General features: G+C 42.0%; 1 protein-coding gene across 1 annotated transcript; it reads right to left on the bottom strand.

Annotated features, from left to right (window-relative positions):
* Positions 1-5,468: 5,468 nt before the first annotated feature.
* Positions 5,469-22,999, bottom strand: LOC131663632 (ATP-binding cassette subfamily G member 4-like). Its single transcript, XM_058934132.1, has 12 exons — positions 22,678-22,999; positions 16,659-16,841; positions 9,985-10,208; positions 8,611-8,728; positions 7,741-7,930; positions 7,466-7,673; positions 7,215-7,391; positions 6,691-7,136; positions 6,458-6,626; positions 6,292-6,392; positions 6,049-6,204; positions 5,469-5,960 (listed from the first exon to the last, which is right to left on the bottom strand). The coding sequence occupies exons 2-12, from the start codon at positions 16,817-16,819 to the stop codon at positions 5,616-5,618; spliced, it is 2,295 nt and encodes a 764-aa protein (XP_058790115.1). The 5' UTR covers positions 16,820-16,841; positions 22,678-22,999; the 3' UTR covers positions 5,469-5,615.
* Between the last annotated feature and the right edge of the window lie 943 nt (positions 23,000-23,942).

Raw genomic sequence — 23,942 nt, 5'->3', positions numbered from 1 at the left:
TACTCGGATCACTTGACAGTTTGACGTTTTTCGGATAAGCTCTTATACAGCTTTTATACGATTATATTAATATCAGCCAGAATATCTAAGATAAACATTTGGCTGTTTTTTCTAATCTTAAAATTTTAAAAAGAGTTATGATATTCATCCGTTTTATAAGCATCATTCAAGATTTTACGGTTTGGTATTTCAAAATAAACTTCGATATAAAAGAAATTCAAAACTATTCGATGACAAATGGTTATTTGGTGATCATATCATTAGTTGGCAGCAAATGAAAAAATACAAGATAATTATTTTTTGAAACAAAAAAGTTCGTCATTGATTATAAACACAATATTGCTTTGAAAATGGAAAAACCATGTATTCCACTAGCCTCCGATACCGCGCAAAACATTTTTCTCCGTAAAGATCTCTTTTGCTGCATTTTATAATGTTTCTAGCGGTCACAGGAACTGAATAATAAGCATTCAAACACTGTTGTTTTTCGTCTATTTTCATAGAAAAAATTTTAATTCTGGCCCTCAGGGATCATTATCTAAATAAATATTTATGGAATCGAGAAGAAAGGAAATGGGAATCTTGGAAGAAGTGAACTTATTAATTAAATCAAATGTAATCCTTTATTATCATTTCATTATCATCATTATCATCCAATCATTTACTCGTACCAACATGATCCACACAAATACGCGTTGGAAAGGCGAGTGTCTTTGACATTCTCTTTACAATATAAAATCGTTATCTTGCATCATCGATCACAGTCTCATAAGGTTGTCACTTTTCTCGTCCATGGTTTTATCCTATAATTTTTTTTCTGTTTTGATTAATGTTTTTTTTTGTATAAAAATTACGTTATTTGAAAAAATGGTATGCATGCTTGTAAGTATGTGGTCTTAACTTTGCAATCTCTATCTCTCTTTTCCAATAACTATCGTTTTATCGATCTATTTCTAGCACATCCATATTTTTCCGTATTTTCCATTTTAGTTATGAACTTGAACGATTACATTCCTATAGCTATAAACTGTTTGGCTTACTGACTTGCGTTTATTATGTGCTGCTAATAGAATGTGAATGATAAGTCATACGAATCGTGGTTTATTATAAATTCGTCATATAAAACGTCGAGGTTTATTTACTTCTATATTTTCGATTCTCGATTATGACAGTTCATGCGCAATTGTGTACATCTACATACACGTATATTATGAGATACATTTTTTGTTTTTTTCGCGATAATCACGTAGAAACTATTGTTTGTTTAGTTATTACAAGCGCGCATTCAATAAACAATCACAACATGTACGATAACTGTCATTTATATTCTAATATCATTTATAGCGTGTCGTTTATGTTTATACGTGGATGTAGGTTATACTTTACTCTATAATCATTTGTAATTAGTATTATTTCAGATATATTTTATACTATTCATTTGACATATACAGCCGCCCGCGGGTGTTTATGCTAAAGTTTTAATATGCATTTATTATTATTATTGTAAGCGGTCAGTTGCAATAACTGTGAAAATTGAGACTCTTTGTTTAATTAACTCAGCTAATCAGTATGACGTGTAATTGACGTTAAATCGATAATGTACTCATTGGATGTAACAAGCAATAAGAAAATCATTTGTCTCCGTCTTCAAATCCATTCGTTCAATTGATTATTTAAATGCAAAAGAAACTATGAATTTTTCATTTTAACAACATTAAATTTAAAGCTTTTTCCAAGATTTTCGTTTACATCTGTTGTATAAAAAATTTATCAACATTAATTTTTTATAAGACTTTACTGCCGCCAAAAATGGTTTTATCAAATCAACATTTTTTAATATGAATTATTTCAATTTTTTTGTAATATGTCCAACTGTTTATGAAAAATAAATGTAACTGCATTATATAAAAAATATATTTTATAAAATTATTATTTCAAATTTACCGCATCATATTTAACTAAATTGGTATTCATATCGCAACGGCTGAATTGTACAATATAAGGAATACTGAAAAAATAATGTTGTAAATGTTTTGCAATCAAAACATGAAATTTATCGTTGAATGCTGTTTATAATGGGTATATTGTTGATTTGCGCCTGAAGGCTTTATAATGTTTATTTTCCATATCCATTTTCCTGTATCATTGCATAGTTCATCGCGTTATTCGTAGCTTTGCAAGTCTTTCTTTTAGCGCCGTTTGTTGTTTGTTTTTAATATCTGCAGCAAACTGTTATGGCGTTATCTAAAAAAATGTTTTTTCAACAGTTAATTTTCAAGTCTCTCTTAGAAGACTTTACGTTAAAAGTCTTTGTTGGGTTGCAGACTATGTTCTCATGAATTCAATTTATGTTTCTTTTATCTGAATTGTATTAACTGTACCGTGCAATTTTCAATCTGCTTTGATTAATTAAGAAATCGTTATACATATCCCGTAACTTTTAATTTTGCGTACAAATTACTGTCTTTACCGTCAGTTTAAAAAGAAAATTTAGCTTCTGTAAAAGCAAATGTTGAGGCAGCCAGTGATTGGTCTTTAAAAGTTTGCTTCTTTTAAGCAAGCAACTATTAATGTAATTATTTCACTTTTGAACTATATATTTTTTGTTTATAAATATACCATTTGTGGCTAATACAAATTTTTCATTTTATTTCGATATACTATTTTATGCAAATCACTGAGACGCGTCGGATCGTTACGGAGTAAAATTTTTAAAAACTTTATAGTAGTTTTTTTTCACGCAAGTTCCATAAAGTCTCTAGAAGAATTTCCTCTGATAAAAAAAGAAAGATCGTAGACTCGAAAAGTTATTGTGGGCATTTAAAACGTTTTTTTTTTCTTTCATTTGTATTATCTTTCGTGTGAGTGAGATGCGAAAAATAGTGTTACAAAAGCACAAAAACGCATGCGCCGAGAATAAGTGTGACAGTAAAAATGTTATACATTCACGTGTTACATTTGCATTTGTCGTAGATTCGAAATAATGGCACGTCTAATTGAAGATTTACACATTTCTTTTGAACGTACAAACGCACAGGCAAATCTCGGCAGCATCTTAATGCCTACAAAGTGTTTGGCGTGGCAGCTTCGAGGCGTCGAAAATTCCTTAGCATTCTCTTTTGCTGTCCTCTTCATTTATTTGTGAAATTCGTCAACAAGTCGCTCAGCCTTCACGTTTTAATTTATAATTTGAATAAACATGACAGTTACGCGAAAATACCGCTCGACGTATATCGTCTCTTTTTCATGACTAGTCGATTATACCTGAAAGATTATTCTCATCACTACAGACTGTTCTAGTAAAATGAGACGCTTTTAATATCTGTCCAATGTACTAGAACCCAGCGATTTCGTGCGGTATAAGTCAATTAGTGAAATCCTAATTCATCGAGCTTTTCTCCAGACTATTTTACGAGCAAATTATGACAATAAATTAACTTGTCGTAACGTTTTCTAATCCAATTAATTTTCCTACTACCCCCAATGGAAACACGCCTAGTACGTGCTATAAAAGTAGCATTAAAATATACGCTTAATTGACTATATTAAATATTCTTTTTTACAAATGTACCGAGTAAATTAAAAAAAAAAATTGAGCGTCAGAATGGTTTTTCAATCCTCTAAATGATTGATAGAGGAAAATTGTAAGTTTTGGCGCAGTGTAGTTTACAAAGTACACGGATCATTATTTCACCTAGGTAAAATTAAGATGTCAAACAAGAAACATTTTACGTGCTGGAGGTAATAAAAATCAATAGAATAAGGATAATGAAAAAGCTGCAAAGAAATTTGCGTGACAGAAATAAAAGTATAAAACAGCGCGTAAATGAACAATGCAATAAGGTGCAGTAAAATAACTTTGATATAATTTATTGAATAAAACGAAATTGGTCATATTTATAAACCTATATAGTTAAAAATACATGAACTAAAAGGGTGACAGCTTCGCAGTAATAAAACATCAAAACAAAGTCAGTGTCGAATAGATTTCCATTTGCAATGTAGAGCATTATTGACAGCTCAATGGAACAAGTATTCAGAAAATGGCTTGCTCTTCGTGCGATAAATAAGCGTATAATACATACGTAAAAAGTGATAAAAACTTATACAATTGTCTACTTATAATGTATAGTGTCATACAAAAAATTAAAATTAAATACGAGCTATTTGTTCCGGAACATAAAGGATAAACCTAATTCATGAGTTGCACCAATGCAAATAAAAAAAGATCTTTCGACGGTGGTAAAGAGACCATGGCGTGTATCATTTTCTCGTGTTCTCTCTCTCTCTCTCTCTCTCTCTCTCTCTCTCTCGGTTCTGTGCAGTTTAAAACACGCGCTATCGCGTCGCGTCTTGAGAAACACACCGAAACAATCACCCGAGCAAACACAATAACGTTTTCGCGTCCATATCACAGTCACGTCTGAACTGAAACACGATAAAAATCAACACACTCGCGGGACAACCGAAATTCCGCTGAACAGGGCACGGAGAAAGTTTCTTGAGCTTATCACAAAGTATCTTATTTTACCTTGTTTTCCACCCTATAAATACAATATATTTTTTGGCCGACGAGGGAAATCGACCGACTTGCAATAACCCAGAGTCGACCTTTTGTTAATATCGCGTTAACGGAACGAGTAGCGTGTGTTGCAGTTGAATTATCGGTATGAAAAAGAAAAAAGAAAGATTCTCGAATACACGTTACAAGGTATGTTCCTAAATATGTACTTATAATACGAACGTGTGTTTTGTCTTCTATTGTTGCTTTGTTTATAAATGTATCAGCGGTAGTACCACAAAGAACTAAGGCAACTTTACGCTACGTTATACATACTTTCGAGTCGCGACTTGTCACACAATATCAATTAATTGACCGATTCCCTCTATAGAAAAAACATCACGTGTATACGTGTGTGGTTACCTCTTTCTGGCTCCGACGAATCGCGCAGCGAAGCGACTTGAATTTCTAGCGATAATCGCGTCTACATGCGTTAATTACACAATAGATGAACTTGCCGTTTCCGTATTTGATTTGTTTCGTGTGTTAGTGGCGCGCCAAGTAGGGGATGGTCGATTCGGCGGCGATCGACGATTCGCGCGATCGCTCTTTCTTTGTCATTCTCGCTTTCAGTATAAGTGCCTAAGTATAAAAGTGACGTGCCGAGACGGAGCCGGATCCATCGTGCCGACGATTGTTTATAGCTGACGACGGAGATCGAACAATGAACGATAATTGTGTAGAGCGCGCGCGCGTAGGTGTGTGCATCGATCGGTAATATAAATCAAGTCCTTGACGAGAGGATCGAATGAGCGATTGCTATCACAAAAATCTTTCGACGCCTATAATGTAAAGAGTCTGCAAAGAGAGTTATTGTCGACACCTAGAAACGTTGATTGGGCCCCTTTGTCGTACATCGAGGAAGAATCGTTCATTGTTCAATGTTCAGTCGTAGCGCAATCAGTCATTGGCACCGAGAACGCAAAAGAGAATCCGCGAGCGTCTGCCGCGGCGGTCGGCCACGAATGGAGGAGCTCGGTCTCGCAACGGCAGCGAGTCGGAGATCGCAACGCGTTATTATTGTCGGTGGTGGCGATGGACGAGCTGCTGGCGCTTAGCGCAGCGAGCGCAGCTTCAGCCTGAGCACGAAGTAGGCGATGATGCGCACGCCGATGAGGATGCCGATGAGCGCGGTGGCGTCGATCCAGTAGACGGCGTGATCCATCGACATGTCCATGAGGAACTTCCTGGGCTTCTTGTACAGGCAGAAGTCCTCGCTGCACTTGAGCGGCTGGCGGTCGTAGCCGTACACGGTGATCATCGCCCCCTCGAAGCCGTATCTCATGTACGACACGTAGGGCAGGAACTTGAGGTAATACGGCATCGCGCTGAAGTTGATGAAGAAGCCCGAGAACAGCACTATCGGCACCGACGTCACCGGACCGATGAATACACCCGTCTGCGAGCAATCGCCACATACCATTTTACGATGGGACGCTTGTCTCCCCCCCCCCCTCCCCCTCCCTCCTCTCCCCCTCGCCCCTTACCTCGACGCTCATCGCTGCGCCGATCAGTAAACCGATCGACTGGGCGACCAATGATGTCAAAATGCAAATGTTCAGATACATCATGAACCGCTCGGTTTCCAGCGGCTGTGACGTCATGAAGTACACTATCAGCACATAAGCTATCGAGTACACCATCTACGATGAAAAGGAAACAAATCCATCAGTTTGGATCTCTTTGATGGATGCACGGTACATCGATATCCTTAAGGAATTCTTACTCACTTGAAATGGTATGTCGGCCAAGGTCCTCGCCAGGTAAAATGCCTTCAGTGAGTACCAATAATTCAAGTGTTCTCGCACGAAAACACCCATCTCCATAGGAACTGCAAGTCAATAATTTATTGCTCGCTCGGATCGCCTGCCTGATTGCTGATTTTCGTGTACTTACAGGTGAGTATGGTTGGCATCATGGCTGTGAACATGATGAACATGACGGTAAAAAAGACACAACCGGCGTTGCTCATTGCCTTCGAGGCGTCGTCGCCGATGTCGTAGTAAATTGCACCGATTAGAAAGCCAACGATTATGTGTGAAATCAGTCTGACCCTCGTCAACGTCTGAAAGGAAGCAAGTTTATGTTTCATTGATCGTTCACTTATGCAGCGGTGCGAAGGGACTCACCATATCCCTCATCTGCGAGAGGAAAGTCCTTTTAAGTAATATCCAGAACTGCGACCATCCGCTGGTGGGAAAACCGACCTTTTGCTCGATACTCTCGGCACTGTCGAGTAACGAAGTTGTGCACGATACAGGTATATTCAGTACAGTCGAGCCATTGCCATTACTCGACGTGACAGTGGCAGCTGGAGGCTTAGCGACTCCGTTCGGCAGGAGACTTGCCATTTCGGGCTGAACTGCCACTACTGTCGATTTGCCATTGCTGCCGTTGCTTGGCAATTCCTTATCTTCCTGCGGCGTCGACACTTTGGCAATGTCGTTGGATACCACGGAATTGGCGGCGTTCAAGGCTGCCTGGTAACTGCGGTAGTTATTGCACTTGCCGTTGTTCACCGCGCAGACCAGTTTGTGCACGCACTCGCCGTGCTCGCCGCATGCTACTTCCATGACTGGCAATTTTGATAACGGATTTGGCATTGATATGGTGGCTTCTGGAAAGCGATCGCGATCGAGTGAAAAAATCTCACCGTAATCGGCGGGATTGTGGTAGCTCGGGCAATCGAGGCCCATCGACGACAAGAAGGGCACCAAGCCGCTCACGTTGCCCTGGTAGATGCACTGACCTTCCGCCAGCAGATACAGGTGATCGAACATCTCGAACAGTCTCGCGCTCGGCTGATGAATCGTACAAATGATCGTTCTACCTGCGAATGTCGCGGGAAATGATTTTTTGAGATCGACGGGAAAGAGAGCGCGGAAGCTGCGAAGCATTACTGACCTCCTCTGCTCAAGGACTTGAGTAAGTTGAGGCACTGGAAGCAGGAAGAGCTGTCGAGGCCGGAGGTAGGCTCGTCAAAGAACATAACTGGCGGATTGTTGACCAATTCCAAGGCGATCGACAGTCTCTTTCTTTGGCCGCCGCTCAGGCAATGGGTTTGCGTATTACTCGCGTCGCTTAGGCCGAGCGTTTCGATGATCTCCTCGATCTGCTCGGAACAACATCGGCAGGCGATAATACACAGCCGTCCCCGACTCGCGAGCGAGACAACTCACCACAACTTTTTTGGCGGACGCGCTGATGTCCTTGCCGAGTTTGAGATTCGCGGAAACCGTCATCGCCTCCAAGACGGTCAGGTGTGGCAGAAGTCGATCGTCCTGCATGATGTAGCAGGACATTTTGCGAAACCTTCGCAGATTTCGGTCTTTTCCGTTGATCAAAACTGAACCGCTTAAATTTGACGTTCTGCAAGAACACGACAAAAGACACGGTGCCGTTTGACGCCGACGTTAATGGTAACGTTGCATTGTTTTGCGCGCGACACGGTTGCATCGACAGCACGTGCTGCTCACTCGCAAACGGGACAATAGTGCGCGCAACTCGAAATTGTTAGCGAGAACTGGGTCAGCGTGTAGGTCAAAGAGTCATATAGGCGGGCGCTCTCCCCTTTATCATCGCTGCGATCGACTGCCGGTTTTCTTTAATTATTCATTCGCCGGTGCCGGAGACGGCTGCGCGATCGCCGCGCGTAGCGACGACTTTTCAGGCGCTGCAAGCTGGCCCGAAAAGCGACCGAGAATAATGCACGCGCACGCTACTATTTTTTTCTTTCTTATCCGCAGCGTCCCTTTATTTCGAGCTAAGAGCCGCCCTGTCTCAAGGCCGGAGCTTTATTTCTTTTCTGGCATTTGTCGTTGCGTTCAATTAAAATCAACGTTCGCGTTATCACCGCTCTATTTGGCATATTCGTCGCTTCGAGTTATTTTCTCAAATGGCAAAGACAGGATCGCAGCGGTTCAACCCTCGCGGTCTCGCGATATGCCTCAAACGATTTGACGAATCGGTCAACTTCCGAGAGAATAACAATTGGCTTATCGGCCAATTATTTTTCACGTCAGAGAAAGAACGATAAAGGTAATAAGTACTTGTATCCAGCGAGAACGTTCATGAGCGTACTCTTCCCGGCGCCGGAAGGGCCCATTATGGCAGTTAGTTCTCCAGATCTGAATTTTCCTTGCACGCATTTTAGTATAGTCTTGTAGCCTGAAACACAAACAATGTCAAAGTTTATCAACCGAGCCCGTTGGAATCTTTCAAAGTCTCAACTTTGACCTCTGAATTCCGGACAACCTTGTCGTCGTCAAGAGTGTCGCGACAACTCCACAGTTTTCTTTTCATATTTCACTCGTACAATAAAATCGAGTGATCGTTATATTTACACGACCTGCTTACTATTTTCTATATTGGCCCGCCCTCCTGTCTTCCTCGCAGCCGTCACACGACTGGAATTTCGCTCGTTCAAACATAATTATCTCTTATTCTACTCGCGAGGAATATAGAATGTTACGTATGGCAAATTGCAAGCGTAACAATTTAACGTCACAACCGTCCGTTCCAATCGTGACAAGCGACAACTCAATTCACCCACCTCCGCGTAATTCGAAATTTTTCCGCGCTTCTATTCCCGAGCTCAGCGTGTAAATATTCATGATGACACTGAAGCCCATCGATCCGACCTGGCAAAAATAAGTAATAAATTTAATTTTGTTGCCGGTCATCACCTCTACGTGAACTGTGTCACGCTCATCAAAAACCAGCCTCGTCGTCAAACTAATTGCAATTTCAAATTCCGACCATAAAGACTCGTTGCTTTTCAAAGTCTATAGATCCATTGAAGAAAAGCTATCAATCCTAGAAGCATATAACGTGCATGGCAGGTGCAAGCGCACCGAGAGAGAGAAAGAGTATCTGCGCAATTGAGGAACGTCCATATCGATTTTACGGCTCGCGCAACCGAGGGTCGTTCACTTTGTTCGCTCCCCCGAGGCGACGACGACGAATGCAACGCGAGCTTTGCAAAAGAGAAAAAACAACCTACGAGGAACAAAACAACGCGCTTCTTGCTTTTTTTTTCCACGGCTGTTTTTTTGCTTTATAGGTAATCGGTTTTTCTTTTTCGCGGATTGAAAGACTTCGGTGCCACGCGCGACAGCTTAGAGAAATGGAATCAGGGTCTTCGCGGCGTGACACCGTTTGTTGCAGAACGAGCGCGTAATCTCAGACGCGTGGTTAGGCAAAGGCAAGTGAAAAATGAAAAAGACAAAAAAAATCTTTCTCGTCCAAATTTTTCGAGAGGCGAGCACGCGAAAACGATAGTCCGGGGCATTTTACAATGTGCACCCGCACGGCCCACTTTTCAAAGTAAAGTCGTTAACGGATCGAGGCTTTCGCTCTCGTTCTTCAAAGTCGTGTGTGCGCAAACGAAAAGTAATGAAAAAGAAAATCGATGGCTACATTACCTCTTTGTCTGCCCTCGGAAACGCTGTAGGCAAGATCCTTAAACTCAATATCGACGGGCGGCCTCTTGGGCAGGTGAGTCAACGCGACCGCTGGCTTCTTCGACGGCTGACCCGGGCTGTGGTTCGGCACTTTGCGCGCCAGCACGCTGCTGTTGCAGCTACCGTTGGTCGTCGCTGCGGTCGCCGAGCCGTTGCACGCACAGTGCAGATTGTTCTGCGAGCCTCTGAAAGTTCAAGCGACACTTTTTTTCTTTTTCATGCGTCCGACACCAAAGACCTCGCGCGGAATTCAGTCGCTCATCCTCTCAGCGGTGGATGCGCGACTTTATTTTTAATGTTACCATCAACCTTGTGCACTGCCAACTATCGGACACGAGATACCGCGCGAAGTTTTATGAAAATGGAATATCGATTATGGTTGTGCTTACGCAGTAGCAAGTCAATGCCAAACTTCTTTTACTCCGTGGAAAAATAAGCGTTGCAAGGATGAAAGTCGCATTGGCGAGTTTATTTTTCGAACGCATCGTTATCTCTCCGCCGAAGCGAAATGTGCCTGCCAAAGTGTCAACGTTCCCGAAATAGGTGACCCAGATATATATTGTATATATATATATATATATATATATATATATGTACACGCGAGTAGACATCATTGAAAAAGCGATGAACGAGCAAGACAGCATTTCGAAAATTGGTATTCACGAAGCAATCTGTATCCGCGAGCGGCATCGCCACGTAAGACTGCCGCCGCGCTTGGATAATTCAAAGCCCGTCTCGGCCGGTTATGACTAGCGCGCGCGCGCGTGTGTGTGTGTGTGCGTGTGCGTACGTATTAACGTCGAAAATAGCCGAGCAGTTTATTTGGATAGTGGCTTGTATAATTTGCAGACGCCGTGCATGTGCGCGCTGCTATATACATAAGACAAGTTCTCGAATCGATACCAAACGCTGGCTCTAGATATATACGAAAGCTCGCCGCTGCGCTCGAGCTGCTCCGTAATGCATGCGAGGCATGCGTAACCGATCCCCATAACGAAGAACATCGAAGCCGCGAAAATATTTGCAGCGTATTCCGAAAAGAATGTGTTCGCGCGCGATGGTCACAAGTATACGACGACGTCGCGAGGGAATTTGAGAAATAAACGAGATAGGCGCGTCGCAGCCTGTACGGTCGACGCGTTCAAGTGCATGCCCTCATTGAAACGCCGATGTATATCTGCCTGGCGCGCGCGAGCTTGTTTCGCGGCTTTCTTCCTTTGTCCTTTCCGCGTTCGCGACTGACTCTTGAGTGAGCTTCCGAAGGGTTTCACCGAGCCGATCGCGATACGTTCTGGCGTTGAGCAGCTTATCGACGCAGAGGCGAGGTGCCGTCGAAAGTTCATCGCGTGGACGACAGAGCGCGAGAGCGTTGTCGCGGTGACCGGTACTGCCGTTGCGGCTGTGCAAACGAAGCAAACGCATCGCAACCACGAACGAAACGCTTCGTCGAACGCCGTGCGAGGCCGCGGGTGCTTCCGTATGGCCCGGCAAGCTTGGCCGAAAGAACAACGAATGATCGCTTCGACGCTTCCGTCCGGATCATCGCTAGCGAAGCGCAACGTACGTCAGGACCGTGACAGGTACACAACGAGCGAGAAAGCTCCGAAGCGGTTTAACGCCAAATCGCAACCAAGCGAATAATTTTCGGGGACTGCGACGAGTGTTCCTATTTTGGAAACTTTTCACTACTTAGGATACTTCAATGGCGATGTCGTTGCTTTAGTTTTAACCCTTGAACAGTTCTCGTCCACGCGCGGCGTAAAAACACGTTTCGCAGGTCAAAGATACCGAACGAGAGAGAAAGGAAGAGCAAGAACCTCCGCTACGAACGTACATTAGCGGCAGACGTGTTGATGATGAGTCACCCTCAGCTGTAAATCCAAATGTTATATCGTAAATCCAGCTTCTTTTTTTCGCCGCACGCGCACTGCCTTTTTGTTTTCCTTCTGCAAACACTATTTGCATATCGAAACTGTGCCACTTTATGATTAAAGTTCTTAGTACTCTCGGTTAAGTTAATTTTCTTTGTTCCTTTATGTGCTGCGCGTAATCAATTTTTCTTTTTGCGAAAAAAAAAACGAATCTACGCATCTTAGTCACGTTATCAACCTGCAACTCGCTTTTACGTAAAAGGAAAAAGAAAATAACGAAAGAAGCAGTAGCTCGTGAACGACTCGTTTGCCCGCTGCGCCAGTGATAAAGCTAATGATCCAGCTAATCAAGCGAATTGTCTCTCCCCGCAGGGCTCCCATATAAAGTCGACGCAACCGAAAGCTCGGCGCAATTAAGTGCGTCGAATTTTCTGCGGGAGTTTAAGGTCGGAGTGCAGTGACGCGCCAGGGAGCGAAGGCACGCACGCGGCTCCTCTCGTCCACGTGCCGTATCCGTCAACTCGCTTGAGAGAGTGAGAGAGAGAGGGAGAGACGGAGAAGGGGAAACGTCGCGTCTCGCGCGCGACTTCTTTCCGCTGCTCGACGCGCGGGGCGCGTTTTTCCTCCGCGGCGCCGTCGCGCGCAATCGAAATTCGCGTTCCGCGCCACGGGACGCCGCACGTGTCGCCCCGACGACGCGCGACCGCCCTTCCTTGACTCTCGAGCGGAAATGAAAATAAACGTGGTTCGATGATCGAGGCCTCGTTGTAACGCACGTTTAACGGCGTGTTTTCCAAGCAGAAAGTGTGTAACTAGTGCCGTAATGTCAGCGATTGCTGTCAATGACCGCGTCGTTTGGCGAATATCCAGCTATCTACGTGGAAGTCTGATTATTCGCGAAGATAATTCTCGAGTGCGATTAAATTTCGTCACAAGTCTCTTTCTCTTTCTCTGTTATCATTCGGCTGATCGTGGCAATTACTTCATTCTATTTCCGCGACGCGAATGAATTGCAGTGCAATAGTTGAATATTATCGCCTGTGATGCTACTTTTATACGTGACATGAACGAAGCTACTTTCGCCGTTTTTCGCCAATTTACATTTTCTAAGTTATCTGATGGGATGGCAGAAGAATTTACTATGGATCAATGTCGTTCAGATTTTCTTACGATAGAAGTCTTTCAGATTTCAAAGTAAAATTTTTCCAATGTCATGAGTTGTATAAACTGTGACACCAAAAATGTGCTGCATGACTATTGATTTGAATTCGACGTTGTCATCTAAAGAAAGATCGAATACATTATTATAAGTAACAGTTATTGAAAAAACGTTTTAGAACGTCAAAATCTTCCAAATTTTTTTTAATCATTAATGCTTTATTCGATGACACTTCAAGGAAAATCACGACTCCTCGAGTTTAAATAATAAATTGAATCGTATAAAGTGTGAGCATCGCTTACATTTAAATCTGGAATCAATAAATGAGTATATATGAATTTTAAAAGTCTAGCTTATCTCGAGAGACTTACTCAACGCTATATTTTTGTTATGCAACGGTTCTCGCGAAAAACGCTATCGCGTTTAATTTATCATGCCAAATTGTACGATAAATCCACAATTCGTATCTTTTCCTATTCGAAGATTATCGCCCGTCAGTTGTCGAAAACGAAATCGTCGAGGTGCAAAATCATTTGTTCAACAAGTATATACCTTTCGGTATACAGCGAGGGACTTTGTTCGCCGAACAAAAGCCGCAAAGCCTGCGAAGTTGCGCATCAGCTAGACTCTTTTTTGTATCGACGAAAAAAAAAAAGATCACGTGGCTCTCTGCTCTTTGCGTAGCATATACAGAACAAGTAATTCCAACTTTTAGGAAGGCGCACGCGGGGAGAGCGAAGGTCGTCCAGAAGTGAGCGATGATCAATTTGTACTTGACTCGAGCTCTCTTTTGTAAAGGCTTTTCTTTTCCTTCTCCCTCGCAACTTACGACCTCACCCCAAAAGATTTTCACCGAGAGTCCTCGCTTTTGTTTTTTCACGCGCGATAGAATCCACAGCCAACCAAGTCCACCGTTGTCGTGACTCTCCATGCGATTGACGAAAATTCCGTTCTAAGACGACAAACAAACGTATTTCAAGAGAAATGCAAACGGCGAATAATCAATTTTTTAAATCGACGACACATCACCAAGTGAATAGTCAGAACTGCTTTGAAGACTTGCGCGTAGTCAACAGCTTTTTCACAGCGTGAAAAGCCACTCGATCACAAAAGAAAAGATTAACTGGCTTTCTTTTGGGTCACATTTAGTGGTAACATCTTTATCTTCACTATAGGTGCAAAGACAAGGTCGAAATGCCAGTAATTTAGCCTGATAATTGTGTGACGCGCGAATTAACGTGCCGCTATCGGAGAAGCCAATGAGAAGAAAGACACATCCCAAGAGAGGGATCCTCTGAATTTGGGTCAAAAAGGTAGCGATCGAATCGCGCCCCCAACATCAGAACCATCGCGCGAGTCTGCCAGGTGTTCTCGTGCAAATTTTCCCAGGCCACGCGCAGACGCGTATAATTTTACCGGCTCGCTTTTTCTGCTTTAGATTGTCTGCAACAGTTTCTTATTTACTTTACCAAGCTGTGTATACGTATTTCGTTGGCCAACTTGAGACTAATTGCCAGACTTGAAAGTTTACGCGGCATACAGTTGTTTGAGTTTTGAAGCTCGTTTATATAAATAAAAATCTTTCAAACTCGATAATGTCATCCATTGTCCGGACAAACGTTGGAACATATAAATGTAGTGCGTCTGAGGGCGGCGTGCGGAAAGGGCGAAATCGAGCACATGCTCGGCGAATCGGCGCTTTCCACGCGTCGTTTTGAGAAATAGCCTTGCTTCGCTCGGGCGTGAGCCTCACGCAAGACGAAAATCTACTTGGGAGCACTAGTTTAGCCAACGTGCCAAATACAATACTGACTACGCACCCTCGTGCGAGAATCGCCTACTTCGCGCGCTCGTACCGTAACGCGCAACTTCTGCATAGGTCGTCGCGAAAGAAAGTGGTGCGCGCTCGTTCGTCGCTTGGATACGATCGAAAGGACCAAATAACTCAACCTTTCAATTTCGCTTTTGCAATCTGCTCATTTTTCCCAATTGCGACTAATCTTAATCTATTGTCATGAATTACAAGTCGGTCTATATCTTTATACCTACTACTTAACAACGAACATTTTTTTTCTCATCGCGTGCAGTTATCAATTAAGCCCGTGAGCTGTCAACGAACGCCAGTATATAGTGCAAACATTGCATTTCATACGAGCAATGTCGACTTGATAAAAAGTCTATTCCGATAATGAATAAGTAATTGGCGATGGTAATGCCTTATTAATAATATTTACTAGAGACGTACAAGGCGTTTCGAAGCAGATATTTAGTGCACTTAAGCGGTCACGAGACACATGAAGGGTCAAGGATTATTTCCAATATCTCTCTCAATCTCTCTCTCTCTCTTTTAATCAACATTGTACACTGAAGGAATTCCGTATACAATAAAATGTTATATAATTGTAGTAAAATTTACTACAAAACATAGTAACTATGGGATATTCTCAACCCATTATAAAGTTTATTAAATTTTTATTCATTTCTATTACAGCTATAATATAATAAAACTTGTGTCATAATTACTTAAACACGTGTTAGAATACCCAGTAAAAATTAATATTTGAACAATTTTTACAATAAGCATAGCAACAATTGCATATTGTGCAAAAGCAACTGGTTAGACAATAATTCGCAAGGACCGCGCGTAGATGGCGGTTCAATATTCGCAAGTAGCAGAATGAATATTTCATTACAATATAAGATAATGTTAGTCTGAATCATGTATGTAAAAATGCGTGCGGTTACGCGGCTAACTACATGCCATAGATTTCGAACTAATAAATGGGTGAGATGCGCAATATATAAGCAATAGGTTGTAAGGGTAATGTATTGATGAATCGTATGTATTCCGAGGAAGAATTTCAAGATTAATGTGGCCTTCGACAATAATTCGAATCAAATATAACATTGTAATTTAGTTGATTTTCGAAGCGATAAAAATTGTTATATACATATTAAAATTTAAGGAACTAGTCTCCTGTATTCTGTTTACAGTAGCAATTATTATGGGATTTAATAAATTTTAATTAGTAAAAAGGACATAGTAAAACTCCAAATATTGTAATTTTACAAAGTTAAATAGCAACTTTTACTATATTCGGAATATACGCCACGATTAATATGTTTTGTAGTAATTTTTATTACGGATTATAGCAAATTTTATAATATCGATTTTCTTAGTCTGCATGAAACAACTTCTTATAACGATTTAATAAATGTTACCAATTAACTTACTCATCAGCTTTTATGAAGGCCAATGATAAAGAATAATTAGAAATTTTTATTGTAAAGAAAAGGTAGAATTGCTATTCTAAAGAACAGACTCTAGCGAGTAGTTCGTACTACAGCGTCGCAGGCAATAACCGTGCACTTTTATGTTTTCCCTCGGGAGCTCAAATTAAAGTTTTCACCCCCAGAGCTAGCTTTCATATCTGCCAGTGCAAAAAGAAACGAGCAACGTGTCAAAAGCGCACTTCTATTTGGGAATATTCTCGCGATGCTATGGGCGGTCGGAATAAAAGCAATCGGCAATCAAAAAGTAGTTCAGTTGACGAGTTGAAAGCGAAAGGAAGAAAGGCCAATCGACAAGTAAAAAGAGACGATACCCAAGTAGGACATTGTTGAGATTCTCAAAGCCAATGGTCGTGGGTGGTGGAGAACGAATGGTCACCTGATGACTACCGCTCGGTATGAATTGCACCTGCTCGTCACCATTGTAACGCGAGCCAGCGCCGGAGCCAACCGTAAGATTCTTCAGGTCCGCCATCCTCTACCGCCACGTAGAGTTCCTGCAAGCAAACGAAACAAATGTGTATACGATTCGCGTTTAATGGACGCTCCCCCCTCTCCAGCCCCCTCCGACCCCGAAAAGAGCGCGCCATTGATTTTCCCGACAGTTTTGGGTTCGAGATGAGCTACTTGGAATTTTCGGCGATGCGCTAACGAGCGATCAAGTTATTCGCCTACTCGAACGTTCTTAGAGTAAGCGCCTTTTGAAAGCCCGGCGCTATTCCATTCCGTCCTATTTTCACGCGCGCTGGATCTTCAAGACTTTACTTAATCTACTTAGCGCGCGTTGCCGCGCGTTGCCGCGCGTTGCCGCGCGTTGCCGCATACTATTTGCGGAAAGCTGCTCGGCGACTTATTCCAATAGCTCAGCCTGCGAATTAGGAACGGGCCATGCGAAATTTTTGTCTTTGGACTCGTAATCGCGCGCGAGGAATGTTTTTCGCCGTATGCAAATGGCCGTCGTTTGAAGCTTCGAGCGCACGAGCGACACGCATTACCAATAGAAAATTAGCTCGGACGCACCGAATACATTCGGATGATCGTGGCAAGCTGTGTTTCGGTTCGATTCACATGGAAATTAGAAATGAGGTGCGCTCTAAAGTGGCGAAGCACTCGTTGTTTCCGGCGTTACACGTTCAGTAAATAAAGAAGCTTTCCCATGCCGACCCTGAGCTATTTTTAACGCTGTACTGTTGGCTGCATTGCACGATAGTGTCGATAGTGTGCACCGGTCTGTTCTGATATGTATCTAAACTCACTTATAACAGACGTATAGGCATGTCGCAAGTGGAAAAGAGACGTACATCGGTATGCCACGTTAAAATCGATCGAACGACACAGCTGTCACTTAAAAAGCTTCGCTTCCATCTTAAAGCTTACTCTTTCTCACCTATGTAATCCTATGGTTATTTCGTTTTTCTCTCTCATTTCTTGACCATTTTTACGTAATCAATGCTCCTTTTTTTTACCAATGCTAAGTATCACTGCAACTAACGAATGTAAAGTCAGAAACTTATTTTTCAGAAAGATTTCATTTGCTTGAATTCCCGGTAGAAGGACACGTTGATATCAGTCGGTAATTCGCTTCCTTTCTTTTATACAATAGACGACCTGAGCGCACTCACCGAATTCTATAAGATCGAAAAAAATACTATGCCTTCACTGTGCTAGTTTTGTGTAACTTCCAATGAGATTTTTTTTGGGAAATATATATTTTGTCATTAATTAATTTTTTTATTAATATCAAATATTATGATTTAGTAAAAACTAACCAATGGTTGATTTTAATAATTCATGAATCTCTACATTCAAAGTCGTATGTCTCTTGGCTTATAATTAGTGAAACTGTTTCTATAATAATAATTTATTTCATTGATTTGAACTCATTACCAAAGTTAACTATTATTTTAGGATACATTTTGATGTAGAAGTATAGCTACAATAATAGGAACAGCCCGATTGAGTTGAAGTGCTAGTATCACAAGTAAAACAAATAATATGAATCGAAGTTGAAAGAAAATCGCACCGCTTTTGTATTAATGAAGAATTTAAAGATCAACTAACTTAACAATTAAAAAAAACAACAGAGAATAAAAGTTCGTAAACAAAAAGAAGCGAGCTTCTACTTCTGTATGACAGTCACACGCCTACCATCAATGCAGAACAATCAAGCTCCCATATTATGATAGCAGCGTATGTGACTAATATAATAGAACAAAGCGGATGAGTCGTTACCTTCGGTTCAAGTTCAAAAAGCTCAAGACTTTCATGCTCATTTATAAATCATGATTTCGTGATCTTTGCTTGCATTATTAATCAATGCTCTGATCTTTTAATCGGATTTAAAACTCATTGAATTATGTACCAAGAGTACTTTCGAAGTCTACTATTATACCGAGTGGATTGAAATTTCCTTTGAACATATTTTTAACTTTAAACAAGTTCAGCGTCAATTATAATTCAATCAATATACATTGATAATTGAAAATCAATTAACGTCAGTCGCAACAACAACAAAATCCGTGGCTAACGATCGAACCACATTGACAATCAATTGATAGCGTTGACCTGAAAAAAAAATAGAAGTAGATCGATCACATCGAATACACGTGGCGACATGTCGGTTTAAAAAACTACACGAAGCTAGCAACATTGAGCCCGCTAGATGTAGTCGTTAACAAACAACAATTGACCATAACGAGATGTCAGAGATCTCTATTAATGGCACACACGTCGCCTCGGCATCCGCGCGTAGGCGCCGACACGTTCATAATACATAGGTACAATCGGTCAATCGCGTGAACGCATTACGGAGTCATCGTGAAAAAGTAAAATGTTCACTGACCTAATATACGACGACTGTTAGGAACTTTGAATGTTTGTCATTGTGTCAATCAGTAGTCGCATTTTCACGAGATGACACCACGTTATTCTAACAAGTCGTCAATTACTAGCTGCCTAGATTTTTAATTTTAACATTGTGCTTATCAGAAACTAATCTTAATTATTTTTTTTTTTAACGTGTGAAATTCTTTTATTCACATGTTACTTTTGTCTGTAAATTATGAGAATCTTTATTTTGTTATATAAATTAGTATATTACTTAACTATCACGGGAAAGTAAGATCCAGTATTGTATGAGGTTTACTCTCGAGCGAAGCGAGAATGGATACAAGACAAGAATCTCTTTTTGACACTCTGTGCGACTTCCCCTTATTTAATCGCGCTTTCTACACATCGTTTTGACAACATCAAGTAAGATTCTTTTTTCTATTTTCTAGTAAGTTTTGAAACTAAGTTCGGATAGTGATTCAACAGTATACGGTGACAGTGTGCCAGAAAAACTCCTGGAAGCGGTAAAATCCGCTGCTTTCAATTCACTGCCACCAGCATTAACCCTTAATAACCTAGAGTTTCAATTTTGATACCAATCTTTTAAACCGAATGTTCACATTACTATTAGTTTTTTTTTATAGGTTGGCTGTACGTATTTTACCGTTGTATAATATTCTTTCCAACGAAATTAATCAATCAATTAATTAATCTTTCCATCTAGACCCTCAAGCAAACCCAGTAATGTTAAAAAAAAATCACTTTCGTAAATCAGGCTACTAAGGGTTAAAGCAAAGATAGACAAAGACCTGCAATGTAATGAATTTAAGAAATGACGACAATCAAAAAATACAAATTCTCTACGTTAGTTTTCAACAATGGCAATAATATAACTAAAAATTTCAAATAAAAATAATAATTCTTCTACGGAATAAATTAAAATTTAATAATTTTTATTATTTTACATCCTTTTATCATAAAAATTATACTGACTGATTTCTCTAAAATCTTTTCAAAGGGCTACCTATACTCTTCCCCCTACCTATCATCGGTTCGAAACAATTATCCGATTTTATTGTTTTGATTAAATAATTATTATTGTTCGTTAATCGTTGTTCAGAATGATAATAAGTTTACATGCCGTTTTTAATTTGTCTCACGCATTAAAATAATCCCCGGATTTGCGTGTTTCGAATCGCATCTCTGACTTAGATATTTAATGTATTTTGAATCGGTTTTAAATTGGTACATATGCCTAAAATCTCTCGGCGACGCTGGTTTACGACCGGACGCCTTCGATTGCGAGGAAATATAAGCGGAACAATCAACTGCGTCCAGATGTTCGATTACGAGAAAAGTTTTCGTAATCGAATCTAGTAAAGTTTTTGGAACCGGAGACTGTGCCCTCGGCTTCGCGTATGAAATTGATAACTTAAAGTAAGATAGCAATGCGAACTTTGATAAATAGAAATTTGAAATACGCGATGAACGGAAGGAAAAAATAAAATATAATACGGCAAATAGAGCAAATCAGCCTGCGTAGATAATTATAAAATTGAGTAAGACATATCGTATAATGCGAAGGGAGTACGATATAGATTAGTAGACTGATTGTCGCGAGTGTCGTCGATGTCGGGAATCGACTGGCTCTTCGCCAATTTGATGACGACGACGACGCAACATTGTCGAAAAATCTCCTCGGTATTTTCCCTTTTTTGTTTCCTTTCGCCTACGTACCCTTTTTGCGAATTCAGTTGGTGTCTCCTCTGCATTCTCTCATTCAAGAACACATACAGTGCACGGCGGTTGCTAGGTCGTGCGTCTTTGTTTTATTCCGCTGCACAGATATATTTAGCAGGTCTGACCGCGCGTAATTTTGTCTTTTTCAGTTATAGTCGAGACTTTATTCGGGAATCTAAATCTAACGAACCGAGCTTTGAGGGAACCGGCATTGCAATTTAAGGTGAACCGAGGGTTTAAGCAGTTTATTCCACGATTAAGTCATTCTTTAAATTTATTTATTCTAACTTTATAACTGACGGTCTAAATAAATACGCGAAGAATTGTAAAGGTGGCAAGCTGAAATCGCCTCTCGCGTCAAAGTATTAATTTGCATCGACATAAGTATAATTGCTGAAAACTCGTGTATTTCGATCTTATCTTTTGCGATGCATGGGAAAGCTCGTCGAGAAGGCATGCGTTAAAATAAAATATCGACATTTCAATGTAACATGAGGTGTAATTCAAATGTAAAATAATTCAATGTAACAAGAGGTCGGCATGAAAAAATTGAAGTTTCATAGCTACACGACGAAACTTAATTAACGTAGATTGGTTTACGATCGGGCGATTAATCTTTCAAGAAATCATTCAATTGGAATTACAGGGCATTGTTCGGACGAATCATTAACGATGGTCGATCGTAAAAATTTGGACACCAATCAAAAACCATAAAACTAAGCTTAGTTTTCTTTCTCGCTCAATCAAGTAAGTAGGTCCTTCGGGAAAAATCGATACCCGTCAATTTCGAATGATAAAGCAGAATAAAAAAATAAATAAAATAAAAGAAAAAAAGAAAACGCGAAGAGAACGTGAATATGGCAAATCGCAGCTGATCCATTGTATTCGAACAATGCAGCGCTCTCGGCGTAAACACAGCTGTGACTCAGAAGGTAAGAGCGCTCGCATCCCGTATCCTATCATCCCTTCACCTTGTATTATTACAATCTGCTAAAAAGCTTTAGCATCAGTTTTGAGCAACACGCGATCTTTTTTCTTTGTAATCTCCTTCTTTTCAAAAATATTTATATTCGATAATTCGGTTAACCACATTTTCGTCCATTTAATTTTTATGAAATCTAAATTTGTTAAAGCTACGTTCACTTTGCACTAGTTTGAGTCTGTCTCCTTGCGATACACATGTATTATTCACATTCACCGTAAGGAAAGCTGCGATAGTTACGTTCTTTGCTTGAATACTTCGTATCAACTATCCCTCATCGCATGGGGGGAGCGACAAAGATAGTTAGAATTGTCGTGATTCACCCAGGACAACTATAGGTACGACAACTGCGTCGAGTTCGTCGAGCTTTGAAAAATATCTCACGCACGGCCGTGCGCCGAAACAAAAGAGAATCTCGAGTCGACCGAGCGTCCTCGTTGTAGATGGCACTCGGGCCCTTCCTTCAAACACACATATCCACGGCCGTTCCTTTACACTGCCGGACGTCCGCGTCTCCCGAGCGGATTCGATCGTACCAGGAACGAAACTGGCCAGCGAGAAAAATGCCGTCGGCCGTCACGTGCGCGCGCGCGAGCTTTTCCCACTCGAGCTAGCTTTCGGGGATAGGCTTGCCCACCCGCGCGCTGCCGCGTTACGATACAGCTGACGGCGCGAACGCGCGGGAGGCGCCTGGCCTTTGCGTGCAGCCGCGCGCGACGGAGGACCGCGACGGAGGACCGCGCCGAGCCCGCGACGAGCCCGCGACGAGCCCGAGTACTCACCAGGCGACAGCTTGACAACGAGCGTGCCTTATCGCGGACTCCAAACTCATGCCCCGCCAAGTCCTCTCGCCAGTCCTCGATGCACAACGCGGCGCAATTTTCCAATTGAGTCGGCAGCAGGCGGTCGTTTGCCGAACGTCGCGCGCACCTACGCGCACTGTAACGACCACACGCGCACGCAAGCTCCCGCCGAAACGAAGGTAGGCGAAGAACGAGGAGGTCGGCCCGGCTGTGCGCGTTCACGCTGCAGCGACGGTGACAGCTGCGGCGACGGCGGCAGCGAGCGACAGCGACGGCAGGCTGCCTGCAGCAGCTGAGACTGAGAGCGGAACTGTTGGCGAGCGGGCGAGCGCGAGAGGCTTTCTAAGCGATGCAGTGCGCGCCGGTGCGACTCCCCGCCACACGTTCGCGCAGGGACGTACGCAGCACGCTCGAGCGGACGCCCCGACTTCTCGAGCGCTACCGTCGATCGAAGCCGTTTTCATTTCTCACCGATTCGCGCCTTTTGTCCTTTCGTTTGCGCCGCGCGCAAATTACGTCGATCGTCGCCCTTTTTCATCCCGCCACGGTAACTCGCGCTCGCGCCAACGTTTTTCGCTTGTGAACGAAGCAGCCGCGGAAAAATTGGGTGGACGCTAGAGGAATTCCAATTCTAAGTCATCTACGGCGATACAACGATCAAATCAATAGGACTTGGGATGACAAGGAATGCGTTTCTTACCAAATAAGTAAAAAAGAATAAAGAAAAAAATGTCACGTCAAATCGATCGTGCACAAAGTACAACAAAAGGAACCTGGGTTCGGAGCAAGAGACCGAGTTCGTCGGTTAGGAACAAATGTCCGTAGATAATAGAGATGCGGGACAGCGTGCGTAATCATTCCTTACAAGTCTACCATTCGGAGCTACAGTTGTTTTTCTATTTCCTGGAGAACGCGGAGCGCTCGCCTCGAGGACGGATGAGTCGGTAGCGTGGTTTACGTCACGCGCATTGCAAGTTCCCTCCGTTCTTTATTTTTTGTTATTTACTGCGGCGATCCATCGATCTCGCCTTATATTTCAACCGGACAATCACTTTTACCAGCGCGCAAGGCTTTCACACGCGTCAACGCTTCCATGTTCGCGCAGCGCTACGAGATGCATCATCGATCCGATACGGCGCCGGCTATCGGAAAAAATCGCTGGACGAGTCTCGTTTACTTGCCGGAGGTGCCTCGTTAGGACAGGCATCGTTGTGCGCGCGTGCGCGCGTGCGAGCGTCTGACAT

Source organism: Phymastichus coffea, unplaced genomic scaffold (genome assembly GCF_024137745.1).
Source record: "Phymastichus coffea isolate CEN01 unplaced genomic scaffold, Cenicafe_Pcof_1.1 PCOF00036, whole genome shotgun sequence".
NCBI classification, from domain to species: domain Eukaryota; kingdom Metazoa; phylum Arthropoda; class Insecta; order Hymenoptera; family Eulophidae; genus Phymastichus; species Phymastichus coffea.
Note: the sequence above shows the minus strand (reverse complement) of the source record. Positions and strands in the feature narration are given on the sequence as shown.

Excerpts from the sequence above, each read along its gene's own strand:
- LOC131663632 (XM_058934132.1), bottom strand. The coding sequence starts at position 16,819 with ATGGCGGACCTGAAGAATCTTACGGTTGGCTCCGGCGCTGGCTCGCGT. Across the intron at positions 7,137-7,214 it reads CCACAATCCCGCCGATTACG|TCATGGAAGTAGCATGCGGC; the intron begins GTGAGATTTTTT and ends CAAAATTGCCAG. Across the intron at positions 6,393-6,457 it reads GATGCCAACCATACTCACCT|TTCCTATGGAGATGGGTGTT; the intron begins GTAAGTACACGA and ends ATTGACTTGCAG.